Here is a 15,604-nt window from a genome sequence, read left to right on the forward strand (position 1 = left end):
CAAAAGAAGAAAAAAAAAAAAAGCTGGCAGTCAACTTTGGGCCAGCAGTACCTTTTTTCTATGTCTATATTTATGGTAATCATGGACTGAAATTCAGACTTAGGACAGCCTTACTTGCAAAAAAGGAAGACAAAGGGAAATCCCTCCATTTTTTTCCCCATGCAAATGATGTGGCATTTATAGCATCCTATTTTCTATAGAAAGAGCCACTCTTTTTTTGAGTGAAAGCAGAGAGATAGCCGAGATCAAAATGGCTCACTTTTTAGTTCACAGACCTTTGCACCGCTTCTATTTTTGTCATCTTAATAAAAAAATTCATAAATGTTCTAAAATAAAAATTGAAAATGACTCATGGGTATACTAATATTGCCCCAAATTCTTCAGATCTTTGTTATTCCTGTCCTGGGGCTTGAACTCAGGGCCTATCATGTTGACTCAGCTTATTTCACTCAAGGTTGGTATTCTACCACTTGAGCCAAATGTTTCTACTTCTGGCTCTTGGCTAATCTATTGGAGATAAGACCCTCAGATATTTGTCTGCTAAGGCTGATGTGGAACTAGGCTCCTCAGATCTTAGTCTCCTGAGTAGCTAGGATAACAGATCTGAGCTAGAAATTCTAGCTGGCACCCAGCTAGAACTTCTTTCTTCTTAAGGTGAAATATTTAATATGAAAAGTAGATGTCCAAGTACCTTGTGATACACTAATGTCAGACACTATCTATGCAGTAGGGGTGATATATTTGCTATCACTTGCAGTGATCGGCACATTGTTCATGCTGTCTCCCAAAAGGGCATGTTGGCATTTCAGAAAAACTTTTCATGTCCTGTTCTGCTGAAGCAGGTTATAAAATTGAGGAAGGACAGAGTGAACTTCCCCTGCAGCAAAGACATAGGATCCTCATTAGAGAAGTGCCCTCTCTACACCTAAAGGAAGGGGATACCATCCTTAACTCTGATGGCACAGGGACACAAAGGGATCTGTGCAAAAGGATTTGTCAGGATGGGTGCTGGTGTGTTGCACCTGTAATCTTAGCTACTCAGGAGACTGAAGTCTGAGGGTCAAGGTTCGAAGCCAATCCCAGATAGAAAAGTTCATAAGCCTCTCTTCTCCAGTTAAGCACCAAAAAAGCCAAAACTTGAGCTATGGATCAAGTGGTAAAGTAGGGACATCCCCCAGGCCCTGAGTTTTAGCCCCAGAGACAACGCACACACACAAACGCACGCGCACGCACACACACACACACACACACACACACACACACACAGAAGATTTGTCCAGTTCCCCCAGTTTATTACCCCTAGTTTATTACCATTAGATCATCTCCCTTTTGCCCACTTCTCCATGACTGACAACTTACTCATGAAACCTGTGTAACAAGTCCACAGGTTTACCTTGATGTCTGATCTTTATATAAAGACCTATATAGAGTCTCACATCTTATACAACTTAATTTAAATGAATGCATATACTTTTCTCTTGCTAATCTGCCCTTTACTATAAGGTTCTTAGCCATGAACCTAGCAGAGTGTGAGGAAAACATCTGTGCTTGATGAGTTCTTATTCTTTGAGCTATTGACACCAGATCCAGAAAAGAAAACACTCCAAGAAAATAACTTGGTAGAAACAACCATATTTATTAAACAACTCATTAGAACGGGCTTTGAAACAATAAAAAGTGAAATAAACTAAATGTTCCCTGGGAGGGAAATAAGGAAGTGGTTCAGCAAGTGTAAATTTATCAGCCAAGTGAAATATTCCCCGATTATTACAAATAAAATGATGCACACTATGTAATACTCGGTTAAAAAAAAAAAAAAAGAAACTGTTTGGGTTGCAAATATAAGGTGATTTTTTTTTGTTGCTTTGTATGTCCCGCCCCCATGGTATAACCCCTATTTTCATTGTATTTGCTGTTGGTATAATTTGGGGAGGGGAAGGGAAAAAACAAATTGTTTAAATAGGGATACAGGTGGACCCATTGCAACAAGGAGATGTACAATACGCTATGTCGAAAAACAAACTTTACAACTTTGGCGAGTGGGAGGGTGGGAGGAGTGTAGTCGTGGAGATGGGAGGGCAGGGATGGTAGAGGAAAAACAAAGGAGGAGGCAACAATGTTTGATAAGAAATGTACTCATTACCTTGCTCATGTAATTGTAACCCCTCTGTATGGTATTTTCACAATAAAATACTTATTAAAAAAAGAAGCTGAAAGGGGAAGAGAAAATGAGGATAGGAAATAAAAGATGAGAAAGACTAAAAAGGGTAAAGTAGAATACATTATAGCTGTACATGGAACATCTCTAAGTTTTTCTCTGTACACAGAGAAGCAAACTTAGAAAGCACTCCTCATCAATGGAGGTGATGAGATGGAGACCCATATACTCCATCCTGGCCCCTCCTGGGGGTCTGATGAGCCTTCCTCATCCCTCCTTTGGCCATTTGCAGTATGTATTTTTCATCTTCTAGGTGCCTCAGCCTATTCCTGAAAATCCACATACCTGACTCTGTTCAGCTACAGCTCCAGTCCCATCCTTTCTCTAAGGTGCTCTATTAGCCTGGAGTGAAATTCACTGGATTCCTTTGCTGTGGTCCTCATTTCCTCAATTATTTTAGTTGCTGGGGCTTCTGAGATAGATTGTGACTTTCGCAATGAGAGTTGTTTTGAATACGTGAAATGAGTAATAAATGTATGATTTTGAGTGAATAAATGACTGGCTATAAACTCTTGTAGCTTTGTATCTACCATACAATTCGTGGTGCCAGGTAAACAAATTATAATAATCTTCAGTGAACAAATGAATACCTGAATGTACATATATTGTTAATTATTACCGGCCATAAGACAAGATTATGTTTCCCTTTTTTGTCTCTTCTGCATACTGGACACATTTCTTTTTGGAAAACAAATGGTGTCATCCAGGAAGGCAACTTACCCAGATCAAACTGGCCAGAAATGTAGCCACAGGTCTGTCGTACTTCCTCACTATCCCAGCCCAAGGGGTAGAGAGCGCAGCCAGCACCAATCAACAAGCCTGTGGAGGCACAAGACAAGAGGGCTTTAAAATGCACCCCTGGATAAAGGGGATCGTTATTTAGCATTCGCAAGACCATGATGTCTATTCTTTTGAAATCACCAGCCCCAAATCCCTAATGCAATCTAAAGTCAGCTTGGCTCCAGTAACAATATACATCTGCTTAAAGAAAAAGAGCCTGTACCAGTGGCTCATGCCTGTATCCTAGCTACTCAGGAGGCTGAGGTCTGAAGATCACAATTCAACGTCAGCCCTGGCAGACAAATCCTAGAAGACACTCATCACCAATTAACGACCCAAAAAAGTTGGAAGTGAGGCTGTGGTTCAAGTTGTACAGTGCTAGCCTTGAGCAAAAAATGGTCAAGCTAGTACCCTAGGTGTAAGCCTCAGGACTGGCACAAAAAAGAAAAAGAAAAAAAAAGTCACTGACAATTCCCTTTGACTCCTAAAATTTGCTTTTTTTCTAAGCAAAAAGGACCTTGGAAGTCCTATTTAGGAACTAAAACCCACAAGCCCTCATTAATCCAGGCAAACAAGTAATTCAAGAACAACCAAAAGTCTCTAGTAAGTTATGCTTTGTCATTCATTAGGATTTTTTTGGTTTTGTTTCCAATATAAAAATAAAAATAGAAGGTTTCAGTTTTGTCAAATTTTACCCAGGATAGAAAGATTTTCTTGAACCAGTTCAGCTCATCAGTAGGACTATGAACTCTCCTTTCTGTTCTTGGCCTTGCTAAGAATCACATCCACGACACACAGAAATGCTATAGAAGACACATTACAACCTCAATCCTCTTTACAGCTAAAAAACAAAACTGATTAATACGAAGACAATGATGGTTTCATTTTATGATAAATTAAGTTATCAGGGCTGCACACTGGGCTTACAAGCTTGCGATTAGCGAGGCATCTTTAGTTTTGCATCAAGTCTTAATACGGTTTAACAAGCACATGAATGAGATTTATACACTCACTATTTGATTCTGCCAGCTAATCTGAAAGTAAGATCTTGTCCTGTCAATCAGTGAGCATTATCATCACCGGTTAGTGCCACAAATGCGCTGAGACAGTAGGACTACTACGTAAGTCGTCTGATGGGGTGAGGGGAAAATGAGGGTTATCAGGAGCACACTCAGGGAGGCCCTGATTAGAAAAACACATTAACATGGAAATGTGGAAGCAGGATCCAAATGCATCTAGACGCGAGTATCTTTCCCATTTATGTGGAATCCCTTCTGTCCATTCTTGTCACTTCTTTTTACCCTCTGCTAGTTGGTGACTGAGAACAAACAATATGTCCCTAACAAAATAGGAGCTGCCAAGCCTAAGGAGAAACATCTATTATGTAGTGGTGATACTGTTACTCCTCCTCCTCCTCCACTTCCTCCTCCTCCTCCTTCACCTCCTCCTCCTCCTCCTCCTTCTTCTTCCCAGGCCTGGGGCTTGAACTCAGGGCCTGGGTGCTGTCCTTGAATTCTTTTTTGCACTAAGGATAAAGTCCTATCACTTGAGCCACAGCTCCACTTCTGACTCTTGGAGTAGTTAATTATAGATAAGAATCTCATGGATTTCCTGTCTAGGCTGGCTTCAAACCATGATTCTCAGATCTCAGCATCCTGAGTAACTAGGATTATAGGCTTGAACCCCAGGCACCCACCAACACTCATTACTTCTGACCCTAACAGCCCTCCCTTGGTCTACAAAAAAGCAGTTCTCTAGTGTAGAAGGGCCAGATCCAAGTGAAGGTGCAGAATCACTCAAATTATAGAACCCAAAATGTCCTGTAGCTATTGCATAAGTGTGAACTGTGTTGAGGCTAATCCAGAAAGCAGTAGTATCAGGTTTGACTCACTGGACAAATGCCTGTCTGGGCTTTTTCCTTTGGAATAGAACTTGAGTGTTCTGATGACAATTGCAAACTAGTTTACCCACTATCAGATGATTAATGAATATGCCAAAATCTATGTAAATTGAATTACAGTAATGTTTGGCAAATAATGTACCATTGCCATGATGTTCATTCTTAATAAGTTAATAATAGTTTGAAATTCTGTAATTTTTAAGGACGACAAGTACAGAAAATACTTGAGCAGAAAACATCCACACGTAAGAAAAAAAATGAAAAAAAAATTGTGACACAAGTTAGTAGAAGAGCAGGCAGTCACAGAGTGATGGCCTATAACAACTTGAAGATGGCAGGATAAACTATAACCTGTTTGACAACGAAGTGCGAGTAGGGGACTACATAAGAATGAGGAAGTAAGAAGGGCAAAAGCATGAGGAAATAAGGAAAGCATATTCAACCTTTGGTGCCACAACCATACAGGAAACAGATAAGAGACCCACCAATCAGATACCCATCCAGTTCTCTCTGTTTAACCCAAGGCTCAGGTCTAAGCTGAAGACAGCCAAGATGGCAGAGATAGGATGAAGTGCTGTCTTCTTGTGGCTGTGGATTCCACAGGTATATCAATGACCTCTCCACTGCCCTGCTTATTACCATTGTACATTATGTTGCAAGGAAGTCTCAAGCTGGTTTCCAACAGACTTTTAGTGTGCATCTCTAGCCAGGAAGTACCCAAAACAGAAAAATCAATTCCATAAAACTCAGGGATATGTCTCCATATGCAAACAACTCCATCATATAATCATCCTAATGAGTACCTTGCATGAAATTCTCAACAACAAACCTCCACAGATATCAGATGACCAAGCTCAGGGAAACTTCAGGTCATATAACACATCACATTCAGTGAAGGGGAAAAAGGTATGACCAAAAAAGGTCTCATTTATACTGTCCACAGAATCTCTGAGCTACATGCAGTTGTTTAAAGTTAACTAAGATTAAATAAAATACAAAATTTCCATTCTTTGGTTGCATTAGCCACATTTCAAGTGCTTAGGAATCCTCTGTTGGAAGTGGAACTCTAGACCATTTCCTCCCTGCAGAAAGGTCAATAGGAATGTGCTGCTGTGGCCCTAAGACGCACTTTGGAAGGATGTTGGACTTCTCAGAATTCTTGTAGGCCCAAGTTCGCTTGTTAATAATCAAAATCAAGTCCAACACTGGTGGTTCAAAGTATCTTAGATACTTAAATCCTCTGGAGCTCAGAGTTTTGAAAACAGCACTGGCAGAAAAGGCCATGAGATTCTGCCTTCAAAATAATCAGCAAAAGGCTGGGACATAGGAGAGCACCAACTGAGAAAGCTCGTGGAATGAGAACAAGGCCCTTATTTCAAAGATCAGGCACCATGAAAAGAAGAGGAAGAAGAGAATGATGTCACATGACGAAGATGGCTAACCTTTCTTTTTTTTTCTCTGCCAAGCGCCATTTGGATATTTTTGGCACCAATTGTGAGGCCATACGAAATTATCAGGCTAGGCAGACAGGCCACGGGACACCTACAAGAAGCTGTGTGTCAGCCCATCATATAACAACAGATTCCATGGGCCTTGAACTCTTCAACCCCCCTTGGCAGCTGCAGCCAGGCCAAAGCCTTCCTGCAGGCAGAAGGTGTGAGGTTTGGGCAGGGGCCGGTGGGCATCTCTTCTCATTTCCTACTGAGGGACATCAACGTCTGAGGATTCATGAATTCTCGATGGCAACTTCTCTTTCCCAAATCTTTCTCACTTTCCCAGATCTTCTCACAGGTGGGTAAAACTTTCAGACCCAGGACTACCCCTTTTTCTGGGTTTCTCCAGTGGTTTCTTCTACTGACTCACCCCTGCCTGTTAGGTTCAGGTCCAGCTCATATTAGGGCAGAGAGGCTGATAGAAATCTTTATGTCCTATAATGTTTCCTGACTATTACTCGTACCCTCAATTAAAATTTATCTCTAATATAACTTATGCTAATTTTTAAACCTCTGGGGAAAGTAGAGCTAGATAAACCTTTAACTCTGTTGGTGGTGTGGTCTCAGCTCATGGAATTTAGCATGCTAATTAACCTCTCTATGAGCTTGGTTTCAGAGAGAATGTCATATGTTAACTAAGTGCCTGCAGAAGTGTGGACTGAAGTTAACTAGCATTTTACAGGCTATACTGAAAATATTATACTGTAAGGTAGAGATAATTAAATGTGAAAATGAGAACATTTTGGGTGTAGGTGTGTGTGTGTGTGTGTGTGTGTGTGCGTGCGCACGTGTGCGCGTGTGTGGCTGTACTATAGTTTGAGCTCTGGTTAGAAAAGGGCACTTCTACTGAGCAACACTATCAAATCTTTTTGCTTTATTTATTTTTTAAACAGAGTCTCTGGCCTAGACTCTATCCTTCTATTTATATTTCCTACTTTGCTGGCTCGTAGCATCATGGGGCCCTGCAAAGTTTTTGCCTTGGCTGCCCTGGAAACTACTTAGTCCCCATCTCGGATGAGAACATCTTTTTAGTGAAAGTAATTTCCTACAGTTTAGTTTTAGTACTGTTAAACATCAAGTATATGGTGTGGAAATCAGTAGTGTACCGAAATCCATTTTAGAAATCAATGGATTATATATAATCTATTGAGATACTATGCTCTATGCTAAAATAGGGCTCATAGAATATTCTAGAATTTACGTGATAACCAGAAAGTGGTTGTTTTGTTTTGCTTTGCTTTGCTTTTCATGGTTCAGGACCTAGATATTTTCCCTTAACTTTTTGCCACTTCAGCCACACCTCCATTTTCAGATTTTTACTGGTTCATTGGAGATAAGTCTTTCAAATTTGTCTGCCAGGACTGGTTTTGAACCATGGTCCTCAGATCGAAGCCTTCTGAGTAGCCAGATTCCAGGCATGAGCCACTGGTGCTGGCTTCCAGACAGGTTTTAACAGCTGTAGTTGTCTGATACATTCGAGGGGGAGATGATGTCTCAATTAGAATTTTGAGCTCACTAACTTTAATACTATTTACAGGGATTTTCTTTACAAACCTTGTGGTTACCACATGAGTTTAATTTTAGCCAAGTTCTCTTACTGCATCCTAAAAGACCTCATGGGGGAAAAAAAAGCTCCAATTATCACCATTTTTGAAAGCTTGTGTGGGTAGGAGGGGAAGTGAAGAAGGGCACTGTGAATTCATGTGCGGCTTCAAGGAAGCAAAACAGAGGTGAGATACTGGAGGAGGTGAGAGATCATTTGCAGCTACAGGCTCCCTTGCAATTCAGAGTCAATCTATTTGCGCAGCCCCAAAAGACTCAACCACTTTTAAGGGGTCATGAGTAAATCAGAAATTGCACATTAGCTCAATCTTTAGTTTGCACACAGCCTCAGAGCTAAATCAGCTACCAGATAGCCACAGATCATGAGGAAGGTCATTTTATAAGAGAATTATAGAGAGATGCTTCTTCCTGGGGCAAGGGGGGATATAGCTCAATACTTCTAAAATGTAAAAATATTTAATTGACAACTAGCCAAAAAAAAAGAGAAATCCAACAGATGACTCAAGACTTCTGAAATTAAAAAAGAATTTAATAATGCATTGCCAATTAGCTAAAAAAAAAACAAAGAAAGGAAGGAAGGAAGGAATCAGATAACTGAATACTTCTGAAATTTAAAAACATTGAATAATGTATTGTCCATTAGCCACTTCCTCCTGAGTACTTAGGCCATATGGGTTCACACTGTGTTCCAGGACAATTAAAATATTTTCAGAGCCAAGTCAGCAGAATGACCTTTAAGGAGAAGCCACTGTTAATGGAAAAGAAAAAAGAAAGAGGTGGTTACTTGAGAGCTAGGTAGTGATAACTCTTACAAAAGATGTCCATTCTTTCAAGAGCCCAAAATGAGTTCCTGAACCTAAACCTTAGCATGGATCCACTTTACCCAGCAACATACCACATATCAGAAGAGTTTCTAGTGGTTCCTTTTAGTTCTCACAAAATGCTAGAAGCATCTGCCATGATACTAATTGTTGCTTAGAATTTGAGTGTGAAGAGTGAGGTCTGGAAAGAGTTCAGTGTCTAAGAACAAACCTGGGGCTGGGAATTTTCTTTCAGGCAAAACTTTCTATTCAAACACTTAGACCACGGAATATTAACATAACAATCCAGCTTCTGGCAGGACAGCAAAACAAACCTCCAGTCAGCCCAGGCCAATTACACTCCACAGGTGGTAAGAATAGAGCCCTCCTGTTAAACTCATAAAGCCTTATTTTTTTTCCAGGCCATTCTTTAAAGTTTTTGCGTGTGTGTGTGTGTGTGTGTGTGTGTGTGTGTGTGTGTGTGTGTGTGTGTGTGTGTTAATCTCACTTTTTTTTTCCTTGCATGACTATTGCTCCATTCTTTTTCCACTGTTGATTTTATTTTTTTAAAAAATAGTGTGACTTTTTCCCTTCAGTGGTCACACCAATGTTTTCCATCCATTCATCTTTTATGTTTTTTCGGGTACTTTTATCTATCCTGCAATTCCTTTCTCTCTCTTTCACTGGTGAGCGCTGAGGGAAAATGTGTACATTTATGTTCTCAGGAAAGCTGCTCGATCTTGTAGCCTGTTATCTGGACTTCTCTTTGGAAGGGGTTGGCACCTTTCCATCTCCAAGTCTCATATGCTAATTTATGTGCACAGCGTTCATCCATTTTCATCCCCAGATAAGGACCCCTTTAGAAAATATAACCGCAAAATAAATGGAGTTCAGGGAAGGGAAAAGAACAAGCAAGGGTCAGAAGAGTCCTAAACATTGTGAAAATGTAATTAGGAATAATAATCTTTTTCAACAAGGAGGTTTGGCGAGGCTCTTATAAAGCACATCTCCTTGCCTAGTGCTTTCTAGAAACCGAGGCACAGAAGGTGCTTGTCCAAAGACACAGAGCTCATATGGACCTCAAGGAGGGCTCCCGGATCTCAGCCCAGGGTACTTTTCCACATACAACCAACTCAGTGCTGGGTCAGCAGTCCACACCTGAGTGACACACTCAAAACCCACAGCCTGAGGTCATACAGGGAAGTGCTGGCTTTGGCCATTGTCATGTTGCACTGTGTGGCTTGAAATTTCTATGTCTAACTTCTCTGGAGCAATTGTGTCTCACTCATGAGACCGAATACAGTTTAGAGCCATGTTGTTAACCAGCTCTGCTACCTTGACCATTCTCAAAGGCTTTTCTGACTAGGATATCTGACTTTATCTGCTACTGAATCTACTCTTTATCATCAGAAATATATTTCTCAATGCTGAAAAATGAAACAGAAATACAGACATTTCTTAACTATCAAAAGTATTTTTGCTTCAGTGGCTCAGGCCTATAATCCTAGCTACTCAAGAGGCTGAAATCTGAGGATCACAATTCAAAGCCAGCTCTGGCAGACAAATACTGAAATTATTCTTCTCTCCAAAGAACCAGCAAAAGTGGGATGTCTATAGTGGCAGAGCACCAGCCTTCAGTAATAAAAGCTGCTCTGAGCTGAAGTCACACACACACACACACACACACACACACACACACACACACACACACACACACGTATTTTATCAAATCCCAGTATAAATCTTTCTTTGCTGAAAACACCCCAAGAAAAACAACATGTTTAGTTTCCTTCCAATGTTTTCTTCACAATGGTCTGTCTGTCATTTTCTTGGGATTTGTCCTCTGTCTCACTTTAAGGAGCAAACTCTACCTTGAAAATACTGATCATAAAAGTCTAGAAACCTCAACCTGTAGCCTTCCCTGGTATGTCAGCATTGAGCTCTTGTGGTGACACACACTCCATTGTTGCTCTGAGGTGTGATATTTTGTGCTGTAATTATTTCTAAGCACTCCATCTCTGGAAGGCCCAAAACTCTAATGTGATGATATGTGTCTAATTCAACTCATTTATGTGTGATACCTGTTGAATATTAAATGGGAGTTGCAGTATTACATGGTACTCACAAAAGCCTACAACAAATTATATCATAGTTACTTACAGTTGGCATCAACTATACAACTGCCTCCCTTTAATACAAGAGGAAATCAAAGCTTACCAAAAGCAGGCCTATGTTCATAAACCTGCTAAGTGGTAGAGACAAGAACACATCCAGGTCTTTCAGAGCCCTAAGCCAGTGCTCCTACCTTCTGTCTTCCCATGCTTGCCAATATTCCAAATATTCATTATCCTACCTCAGGGCTCTGCATATTCATACAGGACCTGAAGTCTGTATACATGGAAAGGGAGATATAGGGAGAAAAATCAAGAGAGATTTCAAAACATCTTCTCTTCAACACTGACTGCTTTAGCCAATCTGCTGTCTGGAATCAAAGAAAGGTACAGGCTTTTGGGAGCCCTGTGAATCCCCCATCCCTGAATGTCAACCCCAATTGTGAATTCTAGCACACAAAGAGCCTGTGCCCAAGAATAAGAGTAACGGAGCTCTTTGACATCAAGAAGTGTATCTCACCATGGATATATAAGATAGAAATAAAGTTATTTCCTGACTGATAAAATATTTTATCAAATCATCATATAACTTTCTTTGCTGTAAAATAAAATACCCTGCAGAAGACAGTCAGTACATTTGGGGCTTTCTTTTTTTTTTTTTTTTGCTGGTTGTGGAGCCTGAACTCTGGGCCTGGGTGCTGTCCCTCAGCTCTTCAGCTCAAGGCTAGCGCTCTAACACTTGAGCCACAGTGCCACTTGCGGCTTTTTTTTGCATATGTGGTGCTAAGGAATCGAACCCAGGGCCTCATGCATGCAAGGCAAGCACTCTACCACTGAGCCACCTTCCCAGTCCATTTGGGGCTTTCTTAAAATGTTTTCCAAACCAATTCATGGATTCTCATTTCTATCCCTTTTCCAGCTCATGTGAGAGAAGACAGGAAAGACAGATACAGTGTGTTAGGCACCAGAATACCTGCTCCTTAGCTCAGAGCAAAAAAAATTCACAAGTTAATTTCAGCCTTGAGTGACTTGTCATCTTTTCTTTTCCTAGAATCCCAGGCAATCTTTGGTAGAAAAAGAAAAGTTGTTTCCAACAATGAAACTTGGGGAGAGGTTTTTCGGTTTGTGTCTTTCTAGCCCGTGAGGTTGCTAGCTTTCAGTTTTATATTTCACTTCTTCAGGACTTTCTTGTCCTCCTCTGTAAAGTGTGTGTGTGTAGGGGGAACACTTGCCTCTCAGGGCTGTTTGCAATGGTTAAATGAAATAGTAGGGATAGTACTTGATACCAGGAGTCAAATCAGAGCTGTGCATTACAGGCGAAGCCTACTCAGGAGGCTGAGCTCTGAGAATCTCAGTTCAAAGCCAGCCTGAGCAGGAAAGCCCATGAGAATCTTATCTCCAATTAACAACCAGAAAACTGGAGGTGGCACTGTGGTTCAAAGTGATAGAGCATTAGCCTTGAGCAAAAAAGCTCAGAGACAGCGTGTAGGCCATGAGTTCAAGCCCCAAGACTAACACACACACACACACACACACACACACACAGACACACAAACAAAGATAAAAAAGAGTCAAATGAAGAATCTTACTTGGTAAGGCTTAGTAACAGTGCTGCTTTTACAAAACAACAGTGACAACAACAACAAAATGGACTTTTTATGAGGACTCACAAATTGACTAAAAGCAAAGAAAAGCTTTTAGTTTTATATCTCCTTTAGTTTTATATCAGTCTCCCTTATTCTGAGTCTTTCTCTCCTGCAGTCAAGTTGAGTTCCAGGAAGGATAGCATTGATCAATAACATTTTTCTGTGGAGAGACTGAAACTACTCTTCAAAAAACGTACCAACAGAGTCTCCAGGATGGTCTACCCAGAAAAGAGGGTGATGATGAAGCTGCACACTGGTGCAGGAACCACATTGCTCCCCTCAAGTGATACAGGCGACAATGGCTTCTCCTCCAGAACGCCTCATAGAACCAGAACTAAGGTAACAATTGACCACACTATATTTTGACCAGAATGGTTGGATTACACACGCCCCTTGCCCACTGCCTAATTCTTCCTCTATTTAAACCTAAAGCTCATGTCCGTGCCCAGGAAGATGCACTTGAAGTGCTTCCTGTACCTCTTCCTCAGTATTCCAATACCACTGAATCAATTTCTTTGTTTTGCTTTCCTCATTACTCCTCTCTTTATTGGTTACATTGAGGTAAGTAGCCAGACCTTACATGTGGGACCTGTGGCCTGGGACTCCGGTTACACAGTCCAGGCAGACTGGTGGACTTGATTCAAGCCAATGTGCTTTCACACACATCTTGGCTTCTTATTTTCATCCCCTGGACTTGCAGAGTGATATATTCTGAGTGTGGGAACTAAGAACATGGATGCAGATGTGCTCATTGTGCCATTTTCTCAGAGTTCCTGGATGAACTGACATCATAATCACTGGTGACGGGATCGAGGACCAGGTACTGCATCAGCAGAGTCATTGAGAACAGTCTCTACTACATACATCCTCCTGTAGGAACTGGGGTGGGTTAAATCAGGGTTGGAGACAGTATGGCTTTGAGTAGAGAAGTCTGTGAAGCTGAGCTGCTGGAGATCTATGCGGAACCACCTGGCCTTGCCAACACCCAGAAGATCACCCTATGAGCTCTGGGAAGAGCTGGGAAACTACTGTGCTGTGCCACCACAGTCTGCTCGCCTGGAAGAATGGGGAAGCAGAAATATGGAGGTTATGAAGGGGACCAGTGTCGAATCTTGTCCTATCTTGTCTAGAAATATCCATATATAGATTGTTACCTACAGCCAAAATGAGTGAAGAAGGACCCTTGTCTAGGATTATACTCTGAAGAGATTTTGAACTGAGAGCTGACAAGAGTGAAGTAGAGCCAAAAGGCCTAGGGTGTGGTGCCAGGCTCTGCCTCTAGTGTGTGGCTTTAGCTAGGTCACTTTCTTAGAGCTTCCAAGTTGCCCTCAGAGGAGGTGTGGATAGAGCCATCCATGTACACCTCTTGGCCCTGGTGTGACCTCAGAACAAAGTATTCAATGCCCAGCCCATGGTAGATGCTCCAAGAGCTGGTGGCAATTCAGGCTAGCACATGTTAGGAGAGGTGCCTGGTAGAGATTCACTTGGGGTAGGTGCCCTGGGAGAGAGGAAAGAGGATTTTTGGAGGAAGTCTCTCCTTTCCTAGTTTTGATATCCTAACAGCAAGTAAAAGCTTGTGACAGATCATGGAGACTGGGTAATGTGCTAAAGTGGTGGCAAGCTCTCTGGGGGGTTTAATTTGACTTTCTCTGACTATGTCAGTTTTATGTTAGGAGTTGATTGTAGTTCTAACAGAACAATATTGAGGAGAAAGAGCAAAAATCCTCTCTTCCCTTCACTGCCCTGAACCAATAAAGTGTCTAAGGACTGAGAGATTACCTGCTCACTCAATTTCCATGGAGTTCTAAAGCTCTTAAGTCCCTTAAGTAATTTATTTTTATATGTCTTTTATTGTAACAATACTGTACAGAGGGGTTACAGTTATATGAGCAAGGTAATGAGTACATTTCCTATCAAGCATTGTAGCCTCCTCCTTTGTTTTTCCCCTACCATCCCTTCCCTCCCCACTTCTTCAGCTCCCCCCTATCCCCAAGTTGTAAAGTTCGTTTACAACATAGTGTCTTGTACATCCCATTGTAACAATGGGTCAACCTGTATGCTTATTTCATTTCCCCTTCCCAAATTAGAAAAATGTATATACAAGATGCAGGACAGCAACATCAAATACAGTGCAAACAAGTTATACTGTGGGAGAAGAACATACAAAGCAACAACAACAACAAAAAATCGCATGGTACCTTATAAATATGTTAGAAAAAATAGCAAGCAAGAAGAAAAAACACTTGTGTTCCTATCTTGGGGTTCATTTCACTTAACATCATCTTATCTGGTCATATGTACATAGCTTTTGACCTTTTCCGCTTGTCCTCGACTTATACTAGTTATTGCAAATAAGGGAAACCATGGGACCTATGTTTCTTTGGGCCTGGCTTACTTCACTTAATATAATTTTTTCCAAGTCTTTCCATATCCTAACAAATGAGGCGATGTCATTCCTTCTTTCTGATGGAGGCATAGAATTCCATTGTGTGTGTGTGCGCATATACGTGTGTGTACGTATGCATGTGTGTGTGTATGTATGTATGTATGTATATCACATTTTCTTGATCCATTTATCTACTGAGGGGCATCTGGGTTGGTTCCATATCTTAGCTATGTGATCATCATAGTTTGTGATCATCTTGGTAAATGCCCACAACTGGGATTGCTGGGTCATAAGGGAAGCACAACAAATCAAATAAAGGTTAGACAAATGGGATTGTATGAAACTGCAGAGCTTCTGTATGGCAAAGGACATAGCTAGAAAGATCATAGAAAACCTGCGGATTGGGAGAAGATCTTCACTAGCCATACAATGGACAAGAGTCTCATATCTAAAATATACTTAGAACTCAAAAGATTAAATCCCCCAATAACAAATCATCAAAGAAACAACTGTCCAATTAATAAGTGGGCTAAAGGAGACTTCTCTGAAGAGGAGATAAGAATGGCCTTTAGACACATGAACAAATGTTCATCTTCTCTAGCCATAAAAGAAATGCAAATCAAAACAATATTGAGATTCCACCTCACTCCAGATAGAATGGCTAGAATCAAGAACTCTAATAACAACAGATGCTGGAGGGGATGTGG

At 41.0% G+C, this 15,604-nt stretch overlaps 1 protein-coding gene across 1 annotated transcript in view; it reads right to left on the reverse strand.

Moving 5' to 3' along the window:
- The window catches only part of Lhfpl6 (LHFPL tetraspan subfamily member 6), a 219,401-nt gene that overhangs the window by 25,378 nt on the left and 178,419 nt on the right, over positions 1-15,604 (reverse strand). Inside the window, exon 3 of the mRNA XM_042685780.1 lies at positions 2,939-3,037. Within this exon, the coding sequence (XP_042541714.1) occupies positions 2,939-3,037 (99 nt within the window). The remainder of the gene's footprint in view (positions 1-2,938; positions 3,038-15,604) is intronic.

The sequence above is a fragment of the Dipodomys spectabilis genome, unplaced genomic scaffold (assembly GCF_019054845.1).
Source record: "Dipodomys spectabilis isolate Male_0828 unplaced genomic scaffold, ASM1905484v1 ptg000095l, whole genome shotgun sequence".
NCBI classification, from domain to species: domain Eukaryota; kingdom Metazoa; phylum Chordata; class Mammalia; order Rodentia; family Heteromyidae; genus Dipodomys; species Dipodomys spectabilis.